This window comes from Pituophis catenifer, unplaced genomic scaffold (assembly GCF_029215685.1).
Source record: "Pituophis catenifer annectens isolate HBS135680 unplaced genomic scaffold, rPitCat1.0.hap2 SCAF_1, whole genome shotgun sequence".
Lineage (NCBI taxonomy): Eukaryota > Metazoa > Chordata > Lepidosauria > Squamata > Colubridae > Pituophis > Pituophis catenifer.
In genome coordinates, this window is record NW_027256881.1 from 334,004,278 (window position 1) to 334,023,020 (window position 18,743).

An 18,743-nucleotide genomic window follows, 5' to 3' on the forward strand; every position below is an offset into this window, starting at 1 on the left:
TTTTATTTAATTATCTTCATTTTAATCACATATTCCTTTTTTAAGCTTTTTTATTATATTGTTAGCTGTCCACAGTGAGCCACAGTGGTGCAGTGGTTAGAGTGCAGTACTGCGGGCTACTTCTGCTGACTGCCGGCTGCCTGCAACTTGGCAGTTCAAATCTCACCAGGCTCAAGGTTGACTCAGCCTTCCATCCTTTCAAGGTGGGTAAAATGAAGACCCAAATTGTTGGGGGCAATATGCTGACTCTGTAAACCGCTTAGAGAGGGCTGTAATGCACTGTGGTATATAAGTAAGTGCTATTGCTATTGTCCAGTCACTGCAACAGTGAAAAGGGTGGCATAAAACAAATTTTAAAAAATTGAACTATTTTCCTTCATTCCTTTACCCCCAATTCTGATTTAAAAAAATAAAAATCGGATTGTCAGGGAATCTGTTCCTACCGTGTTTCCCCGAAAATAAGACCGTGTATTATATTTTTTTGAACCCTGAAATAAACACTTGGCTTTATTGCCATGCGCTCAAAAGCCCGATTGGGCTTATTATCAGGGGATGTCTTATTTTGGGGAAAACAGGGTACTGCATTCCAGAGACCAGTTGTAAACAGCAGAGAAACAGATTCCATCTAAATGTTACAAAGTGCTTCCTAGTTGTATAACAGTTCAACAGTTGAACCAATTAAGCCATAAGGCAGAGAGGAGCCTTTCTTTGCTGGATGTTCAGAAAGAGGTTAGGCAGTTTTCTATCTGAAAATTTGGATTTCTCCACCAAGAAGATGGTTGGACTAGATGGCCCCGATAGTCTTTTCAAACAGCAGGGTTTTAAGGTTGACTCACAAAAAGAGGTAGATGGTTATAACTGTGTTGAAACGGCACAGTGAAGTCCTCTGGTTGGCGACTGACTTTGTTGTCTGCCCTGCCTCTGCCAAAGGAAAGTTCATCACAGTTCATTACAAGATGGTGACAAAGATAACCAGATCCTTGTTTGCTACACAATAGGAGGATTGGGAAGATTGGGAAATTTTACTTATGGAAGACAACAACACCCAGCAAATGGGTTGCAAAGAGCATCTCAAGGAACAGTGCTAAATACCACAAGATGAATTAATTTACCAAAGGACCTAAGTGTCAGCGTGCCAGAAAAAAAACCCAACTCTAAGTAAAAACTCTGAAGCAAGCATTTTTTCAAAGTTCTATTTACTAGAATAGGTAAACTGGCACATCTGGGAAAACCCGAATCTCCGGGTTTTCCCTCAGTAAATCAAACCCCCCAAAACCATCCCCTCACTCCTCAGTCAATCACATGCTCCAATCACCATCCGTCCCATCTCGAGACAGCACTCCGACTACTCCTTCTCCAGATGCAGGATCGGCCTGACCTTGACCGACAGGAAGAATGCTATTATGTCTACAGACAACCCCTCTACTAAATCCCCCCTCCTACTTTCCCACACGTGAGAAGGTGGCAGCATGGAAGCTTCTGGCCTAATATGGCTTCCAAAGCTGACAATAGGCAGTCCTCAACTAATAATCATTTGTTTAGCCGCCATTTGAAGTTACAACAGCTCTGAAAAAAGTGACTTATTTATTTATTTATTCATTCAATTTATATGCCGCCCCTCTCCGAAGACCCAGGGCGGCTCACAATACACTCAAAAAATCACTACAAAAACACTTAAAAATTAAAAACAATTAAAACCCATTCACACCATTCATGACCGGATCACATCAGATCGCAAAGCGAGATCAACGGCCCCAGGCCTGCCAGAAAAGCCAGGTCTTCACTGCTTTTCGGAAGGCCAATAGGGTGTGGATGGTCCGGACCTCAGGAGGTAACTGGTTCCAGAGAGCTGGGGCAGCCACAGAGAAGGTCCTCCCCGCAGGCCCGCCAGCCAGCATTGTTTAGCTGACGGGACCAAGAGGAGACCAACTCTGTGGGATCTTACCGGTCGCTGGGAGCTATGCAGTAGAAGGCGGTCTCGAAGATAACCTGGCCCTGAGCCATGTAGGGCTTTATGACCAGTCCTTGCACTTACAACCATGGTCGTGTTCCCACGGTCATGCGGACAAAATTTGTGTGCTTGGCAACCAGCATGTGTTTTACAATGGTTGCAGCCTCCTGGGCCATGTGATCCTTACTTGCGACTTCCCAGCCAGTTCTGACAAAGTCAACGAGAGAAGCCAGATTCACTTAGTGACCTCATGATTCCCTTAACAATTGCACTATAACTTTTGTCACGTAACTGTAACAAAAAGGTTGTAAAATCAAGTGTGGCTCCTTTAACAACCACCTTGCTTAGCAATGGAAATTCTGGTCTCAATTCTGGTCATAAGTCAAGGACTACCTGTTATCTACAGAATTACTCCAGTTTGCAGATCTTCTGCTATTACTATGGTGATCTAAAGGCAGTCAGTATTTTTCTTCCATTGTTGTTATTGTTCAATTGGGGAGAAACGTGTTCACTTGATGGCAGCTGAGATCCATTTTTTACAGCGCTGCATCTGCCAAGATCTGTGGCTGTAATTCTACCTTGTTTTCCCAAACATTATCTGATAATAAGCCCAATCGGGCTTTTGAGCACATGCACTAAAATAAGCCTCCCCCTGAAAATAAGCCCCCCCAAAAAAATATTTAAACGCAGAGCTGGAAATCAGGTAAGATGGTAAGAGGAGCCCCATCTTGCTCCATGCGCCCCAAAATAATAAGACCTCCCCGAAAATAAGGCCAAGTGCTTATTTTGGGCGTTCAAAAAAATATAAGACAGGGTCTTATTTTTGGGGAAACACGGTATAGCAAACCACTGATTTTCAGTGGGCCAATGTTTTTGTTTTAAAATACAATCTAAAATTTGCATCTCCCATCTTTATTAGTTCCATGCAACCTGATTTACTAGAACTGTGATGACGAACCTATGGCACGCATGCCACAGGTGGCACGTAGAGCCATATCAATGGGCATGAGAGCTCAGCTCTGGCGCACATGCGCGTGCTGGCCAGCTGATTTTCGGGCCTTCTGGGCCCACTGGAAGTCAGCAAACAGGCCGTTTCCGGCCTCCGGAGGGCCTCTAGGGGGTGGGGAAGGCCGTTTTCACCCTCCCCAGGCTCCTAGAAAGGCTCTATAGTCTGGGGAGGGCGAAAAATGGGCCTACCGGGCCCACCGTGCCATCACGTGCCAAAAACGGGGGAAGCGCAGGGGGGTCGCACACACATGCACTGGGGCGGGGCACATAGAGTTATGGGTGTAGGCACACGTGCGCAAAAAGATTAGCCATCACTGTACTAGAATTTCTTTTGCCTTTGCCCCCAATTTAACCCACCCCTATCATTTAGCCGTGATTATACCCTGTGCGGCTCTTGAAGGCAGATTTTTTTTAAAAGGAACGTTCTCCCTACTTCCCAAATATTGTCCACTGTACTGAGAACTCCAGATCCGTTTTGCCCACCCACAATTCTCAAAACTGAAAGGATCGGTTACTTACTTTGCTGTTTTGTCACCTGCTGTTGCTGCTCGCAAGACGCTTCATAAGGTATCTGGATCCTGTCTTCCACGTCTGTTAAATAAGAAACAAACCCAAGTCCCAGTCAGCACGCAGCCTGACAATTGGCAATGAAAGTGGTGGGCAATTTGCGTTTTTTTAGAATCGCTGATCAGCAGTAAAGGAACCAACTCTCAAGAAATTTGCCGCAGACTAGATTTGGTAGGGTAGCCATGAAAGGCTTGGAAAAGATCAGTCAGATGCTATGATATGTCTACAAAGATTGCAATTATGCGGTTTTCCCTGTGATAGTCTATGGAAGCAAAAGTTGGACGCTGAAGAAGCAGAATAGAGAGTGCATTGATGCATTTGAACTTTAGTGTTTATGGCGATTCATGGTTATCCCAAAGGTGTTTTTTCAAAAGGCAACTGGACTTTAATTTTCCTTGAAGATGTTTCGCTTCTCATCCAAGAAGCTTCTTCAGTTCTGCCTGAATGGTGAAGGATGAAAGGATTTATATTCCTTGCAGCCAACTGGTCGTTAGCGCTCTTTCTGAGAATCATTGAGGCCACTTTGAGGTTTATCCGTGACCTCAACGTCACCTGAGTAGTGCAAATGGGGGTTCTGACCTATGTGTTCCCAACATTGGTGAAATGTAAAATTTGTTACTACCGGTTCTGTGGGTGTGACTTGTTGGAGGGGGGGGTGGGGAATGTGACTGGGTGGGCGTGGCCAACTTTTTTTTTTTTTTTTACTTTTAAAACCATTTTTTCTACAACCTCTTCGGCGGAAGAGGTTGTTAAAAAAAATGCTTTTAAAAGCCTCTGACGATCCCAGCTGAGATGCCTAATCGTCAGAGGGGTTTTTTTTTCTTTTAAAAGCCTCTGACGATCACAGCTGAGCCGCGTGATCATCAAAGGCTTTTTTTTTACTTTTAAAAGCATTTTTTCAGCCGAAGAGGTTGTAGAAAAGATGCTTTTAAATTTTTTTAAAAAAAGACTGTGATGATTGCGCGGTTCAGCTGGGCATGGGGGGGGGGCAGGAATTTTTGCTACCGGTTCTCCGAACCACCCGCCGCCATCGCTACCGGATCAGGTGATCTGGTCCCAACTGGGAGCATTTCACCCCGATTCCCAAACCACGAAGCAGGCTCCTTATCCCGACCAAACATCCCTTTTTATTAAGTTACTGTGAATTTCTCTCATTCACACTCAGCAAAGTCTTTCGAGGGAGAATTGAAATTGAGACCTTATCATGCTTGGAGAGCTGCCAGACTGATATCTTCAAAACTTGGCAAGGAGTCTCGGAGAGTCACAAACCAATAAGGCGAACTAATTGTCTCCTGCAAACTCCACTCCCCTTTTGCTCCTCTTTTATCCCCTCTGGGAGGGGCCATTCATCGTCCACCTGTGGCCTTACTCCCAAGTTGACCCTTGTTCTTTAGCTGTTTCCTTCGTCTTGCAACTCTGTGCATACGCACACTGGGAATAGGCTCCATCTGTTCGTCTTCCTCACTGATGTCTGACTTTGAAGGTAGCTGACAATCGTCAGACGGCCCTGGCCCCCTCTCTGCCTCTGACACAGAGCTCTCATCAGAGCCTTCCTCAGACTCCAGGACTGGCCTATATTCCTCCCCAACCTCCTCACTGTCCGAATTTGGTGCCAGCTCCTCTGGCCGCTGGCGGGCCACAACAATGGGTATGGAACCTTCTTGGAACCGCTGAAAGCACTGAACTTTAGTGTTGGAGAAGGCTCCTGAACATACTGTGATAACCTGGGAAGGTGGGGTGGGTGGGTGGAGAAACGAATGGAGCACAGAGAAAATCAATCCAGAGTTCTTGTCCAAGCGACATATGACCAAATTCAAATATTATATTTTGGACACATTATCCTAAGACCTACTGTAAATCTTTTAGCATAATATGAACTCCCAGGAGGCGATAATGCTGGGAAAGGTGGAAAGAAAAAGAAATAGAGGACAACCAGTAGTAAAGTGGACGGACTTAGTTGCAGCAGAGATGGGAGCACTGTTGGGTGACCTGAAGATCAGGTTAGCCAAAGATCATCACAGAGAAAATCTATATGTGTTGATGACAATTTGATGGCACAGTCAACCAATTGGATGGGGGCAGACTTGGGTTTTGGCATACCCTGAGTAGCTCCAACAGAGCTACTCAGATGAGCTTTGAAAGGTGACCTGGCCTTTAGATGGAAGCACTTTGCCATTCCTTCCCATATATTTATTCATTTTGAAAACATGGCAAAACAAAAATAAATAAAAAACTCCAATCTCACCTGTTTTCTCTGGAACGTTGTAATTTGCATCTGATTCCTTAGAGTTCTACAAACAAAGAAGAATGAAGATTGGTTGGGGGAAGACTTTTTAGATCGTTCAGAATAATCCAGCAGCTTTTCGCTTAAAGATTGGACTGTACTAGGAATATCTAATCCTCAATTTACGGGTCACTTAGCAACCATTCAAAGTTACAATGAATTTCCTTGGGGATACCCCAAAGGTGCTTTTTCAAGAGGCAACTGGACTTTCTGGTTTTTCTTTGAAGACGTTTTGCTCCTCATCCAAGAAGCTTCTTCAGCTCTTTAGGGGTATTTATAACCTGATAGAGTTAGTGGAGATGGCCAAATTGACTGCTTTGATTAAAGAAAAGAACACAACTAATTTTGTTTCTACTTGGAAACCACTTTTGGACTTTGTGCTTGTGGTAGAAAAAAATGAAACTTTGATTTTGGGTTTTGTTGATTAGATAGGTTTAATGTTATAGAAATGGCTAGTTTATATTATTATATAAAAGTAAAAAATTGAGATCTTGTTGCTACCATATTCTTTATCTTATTTAAGCATTTACCATATTTTTCGGAGTATAAGACGCTCTGGACTATAAGATGTACCTACCTTTTTTGGTGAGGAAAACAAGAAAAAGAAATCTGCCTCTGCCTCCCAGCAATTTTTCCTCATTGCAGCAAACAGCAAATAGCCTGCTTTACTTTCATTTTCGTTTTCAGCATAGCTTGATTAGCACAAGAAAAAAAATATATGCTCCCAGCAATTTACCTCCTTGCAGCATGCAGCAGAGGCCAGCACAGCAATAGGCAATGGCAATCCCTGCAGCCTGAAACAGCTGAGAGTTGGGAGGCCTATCCAATGGACAATCAATTTGTGCTAATTAGACTGTGCTGAAGCTGAAATGGGCTGTTTCTTCTTGCTGCTTGCCGCAAGGAGGTAAATTGCTGGGAGGCAGAGGCCAAAGGGTGGGGGCCAGTTGGTGGGCAGGGCTATATTTGGTGTATAAGACGCACCTAAATTTTCACCCCCTTTTAGGGGAGGAAAAAGGTGCGTCTTATACTCCGAAAAATATGGTACTTAACAACTGCCACAAACAAGGTCATAAAATCAAGTCAGTCACATTTTGTGACCATCACGACTTACAACCTTGATGGGCAGGCTCCATTACAGTGGTACGTTGAGGACTACCTGTACTATAATTGAGCCAGTTTGATTGCGGGGTTATATCAAATATGGGCTGCAAGAACTGAGACAACTAGAGGGAAGCAAAGATGTAGAAAAAAAAAAATCTCTGAACACTTTGCTGCCACCCCATGGCCACCTAGATTTTTGCAGCCCAGACAAGCTTTTCAAGATAATTTGGAAGCAATGTGGCGCTTGAAAGAATGATGATTCCCCATCCCTGATTTACACAAAGTATAACGAGTCTAACCATTTATTCCCTAATAATATAAATGTGTGAAAGAGGATGTTTATATTATTTGTGACTCGAACATACACACCAGGGGTACCTTCAGATGATGGTCTGAGCTGATGGAAGGTGCAGTTGGACTGTTATTCTGACTGCTGTCCTGGAAGCAACACAAAGAGAAAGAGGATTATTTCCTGACAGTTAGAACAATTAACCAGTGGAACAACTTGCCTCCAGAAGTTGTGAATGCTCCAACACTGGAAGTTTTTAAGAAAAGATTGGACAGCCATTTGTCTGAAGTGGCATAGGGTTTCCTGCCTAAGAAGGGGGTTGGACTAGAAGACCTCCAAGGATCCTTCCAACTCGATCCTAACCTTGTTGTTTGTATCTTTATGATTTATATTGTTTTATTTAGTTTCCTAGTATGATTTGATTGCTTATTGAGTATCCTATGAATGTTGTATCTTATGATTCCTGAGGAATGCATTTTTTATATACACTGAGACAGGGGTGAAATCCAGCAGGTTCAGTAGCGGACACTTTGAGCAGTTCGGAGAACTGGCAAATACCACCTCTGGATGGCTCCAGAGTGGGGTGGGAATGGAGATTTTGCAATATCCTTCCCCTGGAGTGGGGTGGGAATGGAGATTTTGCACTATCCTTTTCCTGCCATGCCCACCAAACCACGCCCACCAAGCCACACCACACCCACCAAGCCACACCCACAGAACCGGTAGTAAAAAAAAAATGGATTTCACCACTGCACTGAGAGCTTATGCACCGAAGACAAATTCCTTGTGTGTCCAATCACACTTGGCCAATAAAGAATTCAATTCAATTCAATTCTAATCTACTTCTGATTTTGATTCTAACATCTTGTGATGTGCAGGAAGTCAATTAAGCCACACTTGACAGCCTTGAGCCTATTGAGATTAGATGGGTGGGGATGGATGGATGGATGGATGGATGGGGGAGGATTGCAAAAATAATCTGGGACAGCTATGCAGCAACATTTCCAGTCTGGAGCTTTAATTACCTCGAGATGTTTACAAACGGAGCGCAGGAGCTGGTAGGCATTTTCCCGTGACCGGATGGAGCTAAACAGAAACTGCAATAGAGAGTAGAGGACAAACAGGACGTTGCAGCACAAAGCAAATTCAGCCAGAGAGAACACACTTTGCTTCCTGAAGGGGAGGGAGGGAACATCTGTTTTATACAGCAGACCCTGATGGAAATAGTCAGGAGAAAGAGTCCGAACTGGGATAAAACCATTTTCGGGGTCTCAGCAACTTTTAGTCCAAGACTAGACAACATTGAATTTTCTCTTCCAAAGAAGGCCTGGCCCACAACCATTGCTTAGTTTGTCTGGTCTTTAGCTTTACCATTCAGATCAGGGGTCGGTCCCATTTACCTTCGCTACCATTTCGCAACGGGAGCACGCGTGTTGTGCTTGTTTCGCTCGCGGCGCTTCTGCGCATGCGCAGAGTGTCCGTGATGACGTCCGGGGCAGGTGGACGGAGCTTCCCGCCGCCGTTACTACCGGTTCGCAAGATCCAGACCGAACCAATAGCAACCCACTTCTGATTCAGACAAGGTAATCTTGCGACGAAAGGTCTCCTACCTTCTCTCCTTCAGTCGTACGGATGCAAATGGCATTGGGTACCAACAGGGCTGTGTTGGCTTTCTTTAGGACACTGATATTTGGCACCGGAATGATAACCTGCCCGGAGAAAATGGTGGGAAAGAGAGAGTCAGAGGCATAGATCGACTTTTCATTGTTCCTGATGAGACATTGGGGGAAATGACTATGATTGGGTTTACAGATAAACTTATTCAACTCCTCAACTTACCAGTGTAAACCATTCATTTAGTGACCGTTCAACATTATAATGGCACTGAAAAAAGTGGCTTATGATCATTTTTCACATTTACAACCTTGGCAGCATCCCTCATGGTCATGTGATCAAAATTCAGATGCTTGGCAACTGGTTCATATTTATGACGGTTGCAGTGTCCCTGCGTCATTTGATCCCCTTTTGCAACCTTCTGACAAGCAAAGTCAACAGGGAAGGTGATTCACTTAACAACCGGGTTACTAATTTAATAACTGTAGTGATTCACTTAACAGCTGTGGCAAGAAAAGTCGGAATAACGGGGCAAACCCCACTTAACAACGGTCTTGCTTAACAACAAACATTTGGGGCTCAGTTATACCCTTTATACACTGCAGAAAGCCATCGTGACTAAGCAGAGAGCCTGCATCAGTGGTGAAATCTAAAATTTGTTACTATTGGTTCTGTGGGCAGAACCTCTGAAGAGGTTGTAGAAAAAATGTTTTTTAAAGCCTTTGATGATCCCAGCTGAGCCGCGTGATCATCAGAGGCTTTTTTTTTACTTTTAAAAGCAGTTTTCCAGCCGAAGAAGTTGTAGAAAAAATGCTTTTAAAAATTAGAAAAAAAGCCTCTGATGATTGTGCGGCTCAGCTGGGCATGGGGGGGCAGGGATTTTTGCTACCGGTTCTCCGAACCACCTGCCTCCATCGCTACCGGATCGGGCGATCCAGTCCAAACCGGGAGCATTTCACCCCTGGCCTGCATAGTACAGAGGTGAAAGGGTTGGAGTGGTTGCTAGGATCAAATCTCTCCCTCAAGCCTGTCTGAGGCTGGATAAATCTTTAACAAGATAACTTCGCTTGCCAATAATTGGCTGGGAAGGTTGCAAATGGTAATTGTATGACCTCAGGATGCTGGAACAGTCATAAAGACAGGTAGTCCTCAACTTATGACCCTAATTGAGCCACAAATTTCTGTTGTTATAACGTAAGACGTTTATTTTGCCCCATTTTACGATTTTTCTTGCCACAGTTGTTAAGTGAATCACTAAGTCAGTAACCCGGTTGTTAAGTGAGTCTGGCTTCCCTGCTGACTTTTGTTAAGTGAGACATTTATTTTGCCCCATTTTACGATCTTTTTTGCCACTGCAGCAAGAATCAATGTGGTCATTAATTTAGTCACACAGTTGTTAAGTGAATCTGGCTTCCCCCTTGATTTTGCTTGTCCGAAAGTTCGCAAAAGGGGATCATATGACCCCAGGACACTGCAACCGTCATAAATACATGCCAGTTGCCAAGCATCCAGATTTTGATCACTTGCAAACATGGAAATGCTGCAATGGTTGTAAATCACTTTTTTCAGTGCCGTCGTAACTTTGAATGGTCACTAAATGAACTGTTGTAAGTTGAGGATTACTTGTACATGCGGGTTGCCCAGAGCCTGAATTTGGATAATAATGTGGTCACGAGGATGCTTCGATGGTTGTAAGGGTGAGGTCTGGTTGCAAGTCACTTTTTTCAGTGCCATTGTAAATTCGAATCAAGGACTACTTAAAATTTTGAAGCAGTGCTACTATTGTTAATCTGCTAAAGGCCAAAAAGACCTACCTTAACTTCCCGTCGAAGCACGCTGCAGTAGAAGCAGATATGATTATTAGTGACGTAAAGGCGGCCATAATAAGGCATCTCTCGTTGCCAGGAACACGAAAATGCTGTGAAACAAGATGAGGAATTCGGGATTAATGAGGATCGCAGGCGATTCAGGAATTTAAGAAGCTGTTCTGAGCTGAGGAGGGATCTAATAGGACATTATATTCCATCAGTGTGATGACTGCTCCACTCATAAAATCCATGACACAGGCTCCATCCTGTACTCCTAACTCAAATTTCCATTCTCTTCCCTAGCTGCTTTCTTAAAATTAATTGTGTCTTTCCATGTGCTGTAATGTACAACATGTTTTACTTTTGGGACACAAACAATGAGCCAACAGAAGGAAAGGCACCATTTCCTTCAATGGGCTGGTAGCTAGGATTAAAAAAAATATTGATTTTAAAAATCCCACATCAGGAGCGAAAGAGCAATGAGACACCTTCCATCGTTCTGATGTGGGAAGCCTATGAGAACTATTACGAGAGAATTGGCAGTGTGGTACACCTGCCACATCACTAAATTCAGGGGTGGGCTCCAAAAATTTTAGCAAGGGATTCTCTGCTCAGTTGCTGGGTGGGCGTGGCCCTGGTGAGCGTGGCCTAGACGGCCTCCTGCACCACGGTGTGTGGGCGGCGTTTTTGACCTCCCTGGCCTCCGGAGATTTTCCTCGAGCCTCTGGGAGGGCGAAAACAGCCTCCCCAGGCACTGGAGGCCCTCTGGAGGCCGGAACTTCTGGTAGGCCTGTTTCCGGCCTTCCCGAACTTCCGGTAGGCCCGTTTTTCGCCCTCCCCGAGCACTCTGCACTTACCTGCATCCAAAATGGGCTGCGTGGGGGCTCCTGGGAGGGGAGGGGTGCGTGGGACCAGCCAGGAGTGGGATTTGGGGATTCTCCGAACTGCACAGAATCTTAGCTAGAGGTTCTCCCGAACCCCTGTGAACCCCCAGCAGCCCACCCCTGACTAAATTCCATCTGTTTATTTCCAAAGGCAAATATAGCATAGCATTTAGCATAGCAATGCCACTTAAACTTACAGTATATACCTCCCCATAGCGTTTACAGCACTCTCTGAGAGGTTTACAGAGTCAGCTTATTGCCCCCAACAATCTGGGCCCTCATTTTACCCACCTCAGAAGAATGGAAGATTGAGTCAACCTTGATCCAGTCAGGATCGAATTCCTGAGAGTGGGCAGAATTAGTCAGCAATACTTCATTCTAACCACTGTGCCACCACGGCTCATTTTTTAATCCTTTTTTTTAAAGTGTTATCTCTTTAAAACTTATAAAAGTAAAAAAAAAAAAGGCTGAAAATTTATGGGAGAGCCGTGTTCTAAAGTGAGATCTCAAGCGATGCATTTTTTTTTTAAAGTAGTTTATACGATTTTTTTTAGTGCCTACAAAACGGTATCCACTACCTTGTTGCAGGAAAAGATTTAATCTGGATTAATGTAAAAAACAAAACAAAACAGAAAAGAGACTCAGAGTTCCCACTAATAATAAGCAGCCTAATAAAAAACAGCAAATGCAGACTTTATTTATTTATTATTTATTTATTTATTATTTAATTTTGTATACCGCCCTTCTCCCGAAGGACTCAGGGCAGTGAACAGCCAAAATTTGAAACACATACAGTATAAAAATTAAAAAGAATTAAAACAGAATTAAATCAGTTTGGGTTCCCTAAATTTTAAAACCCTTTCCCCATAAAATAATCCATTAAAATTTTAAGCCAGCCCGGCTTGCTGGAATAAAAAGGTCTTTAACGCTCGGCGGAAAGTACGGAGGTCCGGGATCAGTCGTATTCCTGGGGGTAGCTCGTTCCAGAGGGCGGGTGCCCCCACAGAGAATGCTCTCCCCCTGGGGGTCGTCAGTCGACATTGCTTGACCAACGGCACCCTGAGGAGACCCTCTCTGTGGGAGCGAATTGGCCAGTGGGAGGTTATCGGTGGCAGAAGGTGGTCTCGTAAGTACCCGGGCCCTAAGCCATGGAGCGCTTTAAAGATGAGATCCAATACCTTGAAGCGCACCCGGAAGACCACCGGGAGCCAGTGCAGCTCGCGCAAGAGAGGTGTTACATGGGAGCGCCATGTCGCCCCCATAATTACCCACGCGGCCACATTCTGGACCAGCTGGAGCCTCTGGGTGCTCCTCAAGGGGAGCCCCATGTACAGAGCATTGCAGTAGTCCAGGCGAGAAGTGACGAGGGCGTGAGTGACCGTGCATAAGGAGTCCTGATCCAGAAAGGGCCGCAACTGGCGTATCAGGCAAACCTGATAAAAAGCCCCCCTGACCACGGCCGTCATATGCTTTTCTAAAGACAGCCATGCATTCAGGAGGACGCCCAAGTTACGAGCCCTCTCCGTGGGGGCCAATGACTCGCCCCCAATAGCCAGCAATGGCACCAGCTGGCTATATCGGGACGCCAGCAACCACAGCCACTCGGTCTTGGAGGGGTTGAGTCGGAGCCTGTTCCTCCCCATCCAGACCTGCACGGCCTCCAGGCACCGGGACATCACTTCAAGGGCATCGTTGGGGTGGACTTGGAAAAGAGACCCTCCCATGTCTTCCTTTTAACATCCAGGGGTCTCCAACCTTGGCAATTTTACGACTTGTGGACTTCAACTCCCAGAATTCAGCATGCAGAAGCGCATGCTGGCTGAGGAATTCTGGGAGTTGAAGTCCACAAGTTGTAAAATTGCCAAGGTTGGAGACCTCTGTTCTATGAAGATCCCTGAAGAGTGGATGAAACAGTTCTTGAAGAAGTCAGTCCATCATGAGTTACAGGTAGTCCTTCACTTACAATCATTTGTTTAGTGACCGTTCAAAATGACAACGGCACTGAAAAAAGTGATTTATGACCTGTCATGTACTTATAATAGTCATAGCCTCCCCATAGTCACATGACCAAAATTTGGGCACTTGGCAACCAGAATTTATTGCAGTGTCCAGGAATCATGCGATCACCATTTGCAAGCTTCTCAATCAGCATCCGACGAGCAAAGTCAATGAAGGAAGTCCACAAAACTTCCCTCGCTTAATGACCGTGTGATTCGCTTAACAACATGGCAAAAAAAAAAAATTGGTCATAATCTCAGACACGATTTCCTTAGCCTGGTTTAGCATTGGGAAACCTGGTCCCAATTGTAGTCATAAGTCGAGGACTACCAGTATAGCATGTAGGAGCCGAGGTGGCGCAGTGGTTAGAGTGCTGTACTGCAACTCTTCAGCTGATTGCTAGCTCAGCAGATCAGCGGATCAAATCTCACCGGCTCAAGGTTGACTCAGCCTTCCGTCCTTCCAAGGTGGGTAAAATGAGGACCCAGATTGTTGGGGGCAATATGCTATTTAGTATACTGTTGATTGTTGTAAGCCACTCAGAGTCCTCGGAAAGTGGCCGGCATAGAAATATGATTAATAAATAAATAAATAAATAAAAGTTTCCCGATGTAAGAGGCTTAAGAGACACAGAGATGGGATGGCAACCTGCAGGAATCACTTACTTCCCAGGAGGTCCCTGTCTTCAGAGAGATCTTTGAAGACACGGTGGAAATTCACGGCATGCTTCACCAGCTTGAGAGGGGAAAACCAATTACATTTTCAGAGCTTAAGTTTAAAAAAAAAAAAACCCAAACCAACACAAATACCATCTGCCAAGCCATTTTTCAATTTTGCAAAATTCAACAGTAGCAAAGGAAGGCTTGGATCAAGCATCGATGTTTTTGCTGATATTTTGGATTCAGCAAATTACCTTAACAATATTGCTAACCCACTTCTGAGTCCCTTCCACTCATTCCAATGTACTCCACACCCTCTGCAGAATTGACAAATCTTGCCAATTATTCAATATATGTTCTATTCCTTTTAAAGGAATGTGTCTGTCTGGGGAAAATGTATGAGCAAAACCAACATAATTTTTTATTCTTTAAATTTGGTCTCAGCATGTACTAATGGAAGTATGATTTGAGAATTGTGCATATCATGGATCACTCAGCCCCAATCAGTTGTCCTCCCTCTAGATGTAATTGGGATTACACAATCCAAAGCTAATCAAATAATTTTGGTCAAAAGACAGGTTCAGTGCTAGGTTTTCACTCTATGGGTTAAGGGTTGTCAAACATTTTCAAACGTTGGAACCTCTACCATAGAACGTAGTTTGAAAAGACTGACTTCCAGTTTGGCGTCGCAGCGAAAGAGTCGGGGAAATAGCGGGCTCTGATGAGCGCTGCGAAAACCCCGACTGCTGAACCGCTGCCGATAGGTCTTCAGACCGGAACCGTCCTGCAGGGACAGGGAAGAAAGAGAGGTGCCTCGGATAACCAAGAGGAACAGGCAAGCTCTTTGGAGGTCAGAGGGAACTCTCTATGAATCAGCAGCGGGGGCAGCAGCCACAAAGCTGGGACAACCGGACTAAGTGTAGAGCTGAAGGAAGAGAGGAACGGAAGAGAGGGTTTTTTTGAAGCCAGGTGAGTGACAGCCAAAGCAGTGTTTCTTGAATTTGAAAACTTTAGACGTATGGACTTCAACTCCCAGAATTCTCCAGCCAACTAGAGAATTCTGGGGGTTGAAATTCACACATCTTAAAGTTGCCAAGTTTGAGAAACACTGGGTTAAAGCTACTGTAAAACTACACTAAACAGTGAGTTTGCAACAGCTTTTGGAAATGTTTTTCACCACAAGCAATCTGCAAAGTACAGTAATTCTACTAAAATAATCACGAGGACGACAAGATTTCATGATAGCCAGCAAAATCTAAAATGCCCACTAAGTGGCAGCATAGAGTTGGGTGTATTTTCATAGCCCTCTACTGGTCATCAGGATTTGTGCGGTCCAGATTTAAATGTATTTCTACCCCCAAGCACCTTCTTTCATATAGCAAGAAAGATTTAAGCCAACTTCACTGAAAATTTTAAGGCGCTGACAAAGTTATAAATGTTCAGAAAAAAAGGGGGTCGAAGGAAAAGATTAAAATTCCATGACCATGAAAATCTCCAGCGAAATAAGTTTACTCTAGCACAGATAACAAATCTAAGAATAGTTCCTGCTAGGTTTATGTAGGTTAGTCTTAGGTAGAAGGTAGGTTCTTCCAAATACAGGTAGTCCTCGCTTATTGTCCAATCATTTAATGATCATTCAAAGTTATGATGGACTCAAAAAAAAAAGTCATTTTTGACGTGTCCTTGAAGTTATGACTGCCACACCCATCCATAATCACATGATCGCACTTTGGATGCATGACAACTGACCTGCATTTACAACTGGTTGCAGCATCCCGTGGTCATAGTATGACCATGGTTTGCAACATTTATTTTTCTGGTTTCTGGCAGTTTCAGGCAAAAACTTAATGACCATGTGGTTCGGTTAACAATTGTTTGCTTAATGACTACGATGATTCACTTTATGACAGTTGTAAAATTGAATCAGGTCTCACGGTGACCCACTTAATGATTGCGATAACTTACAACCAAAATTCCAGGCTCAGTTGTGGTTCTTAAGTGAGAACTACGTAAAGGCAAACCAGAAATAATTCAATGGTGAGCCAGGGCTGCCTCCAAATGGCAATAGATAAGGCAGCCCAGGGGTGAAATGCTCCCAGTTCAGACCAGATCGCCCGATCCGGTAGTGATGGTGGCGGGTGGTTCGGAGAACGAGTAGCAAAAATCCCTGCGCCCCCCCCCACCATGCCCAGCTGAGCCACACGATCATCAGAGGCTTTTTTATTTTTTTTTACTTTTAAAAGCATTTTTTCTACAACCTCTTCCGATGAAAAAATGCTTTTAAAAGTAAAAAAAAAAAAAAAAACTCTGATGATCGCGCATCTCAGCTGGGATCATCAGAGGCTTTTCAAAGCATTTTTTTCTGAAACCTCTTGGCCAAAGAGGTGGTAAAAAAAATGCTTTGAAAAGTCTCTGACGATCCCAGCTGAGTTGCCTGATTGGCAGAGAGGCATTTTTTAAAAAGCCTGTCTGACGATACCAGCTGAGTTGCCTGATCAACAGAGGCTTTTCAAAGCATTAGAAAAAATGCTTTGAAAAGTTAAAAAAAAAAAAGGTGGCCACGCCCACCCAGTCACATTCCCCCCCACCAAGCCACGCCCACAGAACCAGTAGCAACAAATTTTACATTTCACCCCTGCTTAAATGTGCACATCTTGAATGCCATCAATCTCAGGGTCACCTGAAAAAGTAGCTAGGGAGACAGGACACCTCCAAATCCAGCCTTGATTCTCTATTCCAGATGTGCAAAACTGGCCCTTGTGGATTGGAAAATCTAAGCAGGGAAATCAACGTCTTTAAGCAAAGGTAGAATCAGGACAATTACATCATCATTGGGGTGGCCCTAGGAAACTTCACCTACCCCAAACTTACATCAGAGACAGAAGTCCTTCTCTGGAGAGAAACTGTTTCCTTCTCAACGTCTTTGGAGACAGACGCATCGTATGTTTTGGATCTAAAAGCAGACGTAGAAACCAAATGGATCAATTGATATTTATTTACTTATCAAATCCCTAATTCTTCAGAACAATCTTAAAAGCAGAAAGTTTCAAGCAAATTTCGGCAAACCAGCTTTGTTCACACAATATCTTTCGACAGATCCAGTGGTTACACTCACATAACACACTAAGTGTCAGCACTCCAACCTGCATTCACTCCAGTGCTGACATAAGAAGGAGAAGGTGGGGACATCTGGCAAGAGGACGCTTGACTTTTCACCTACTTATTTTCCCTGGAGATACTATGACGTAGGAGATGGGTTGGGAGGGGGAAAATTCCTTTGAGCTGAAGTAGTAGATAACGGCAGAGTGACTTGGAAGATGGCCAATGAGAAGCAGAGCAGTGGGGAAAGGAAAGGGTGGGTTTGGACCAGGAAGTCAGTGTTGGCTGCAACTGAGTCGGAGTTTCGATTGTTGTGCCTAATAAATGAAAGATTTTCATCAAGGACTATTGGTTTGAAATGCAGTTTATTTGAGACGACACCGAATCCTGACACTAAGTGTGGTTGATTTTTTAACAGAATAACAGAGTAGGAAGGGACCTTGGAGGTTTTCTAATCCAACCCCCTGCTCAAGCAGGAGCACCTCTACAATTCTGGACAAATGGATGTCCAACCTCTTCTTTAAAAACTCAAGCGGTGGATATCCCAAAAGTGCTTTTTCAAAGGGCAACTGGACTTTTTATCTTGAAGACATTTTGCTTCTCATCCAAGAAGCTTCTTCAGTTCTGAAGCTTCTTGGATAAGAAGGAAGCATCTTCAAGGAAAAACAAAGCCCAGTTGGTTTTTGAAAAGCCAACCTTTGGGACAACCATGACTTGGATGACTGAAAATCTCCATAGACTTCCAGTGATGGATTACCCACAACTTCTGAAGGCAAGCCTTCCACTGATAGTTGTTCTGTCAGGAAATTTCTCCCTATTTCTAGGTAAGTTTTCCTGTGGGTTATCTAGATTGCGAACTCTGTCCTTTCGATTAGTATATTTTCTGTATCTCCTGTAAATCCAGCAAGGATTAATCTAATAACTGGATTAAGTTATCACTTGGATTTCTCCAAGTTGGACTAGAGCAGCGGTTCTCAACCTGGGGGTCGCGACCCCTTTGGGGGTCGAACGGCCATTTCCCAGGGGTCGCCAAAGCCCTCTCTCGCCCCCCCCCCGCCTTCACTCACCCTCTGCCTCTGCTGGATCGCCCGGTCGCTGTTCGCTTACCCCGCCCACTCCCAATCTATTGCTGCCTCCGGAGTCCCAGCTGATGGCTAGAGGGAAAAAAACTTTAAATTCTTGCCGCGGGGCTTCAAAGAGCTAGCTGCAAAGAGGTAAATTCCTGGAGCAAGTTTTTTTCCCCCTAGCTATACTGAAAAGAGAAAGCGAAAGCAGGGTCTTAGCTGCAATGTGACAAAATGAGGCAGAGAGGTTTCTTTTTCTTTTTCCTCACCAAAAAAGGTAGGTACAAAACTGCAAACAATGGGAAATTTAGGGCAAGAGGAGGTTCAAGATTTTAAAACACAAAAGAAAAAAAGCTCTATTTAACTAGGGAATTGTAATAATTGAGATACTATTAATTGTATATTGTGTTGAAAGCA

General features: G+C 44.2%; 1 protein-coding gene across 1 annotated transcript in view; it reads right to left on the reverse strand.

Moving 5' to 3' along the window:
* Positions 1-18,743, reverse strand: part of LOC139311900 (GRAM domain-containing protein 2A-like) — a 45,429-nt gene that overhangs the window by 12,196 nt on the left and 14,490 nt on the right. The window contains exons 4-12 of the mRNA XM_070936425.1: positions 17,035-17,116; positions 14,170-14,239; positions 10,629-10,732; positions 8,811-8,909; positions 8,226-8,297; positions 7,281-7,349; positions 5,772-5,817; positions 3,479-3,550; positions 837-921 (exon numbers count right to left, since the gene is read on the reverse strand). Of these exons, the coding sequence (XP_070792526.1) occupies positions 837-921; positions 3,479-3,550; positions 5,772-5,817; positions 7,281-7,349; positions 8,226-8,297; positions 8,811-8,909; positions 10,629-10,732; positions 14,170-14,239; positions 17,035-17,116 (699 nt within the window). The remainder of the gene's footprint in view (positions 1-836; positions 922-3,478; positions 3,551-5,771; positions 5,818-7,280; positions 7,350-8,225; positions 8,298-8,810; positions 8,910-10,628; positions 10,733-14,169; positions 14,240-17,034; positions 17,117-18,743) is intronic.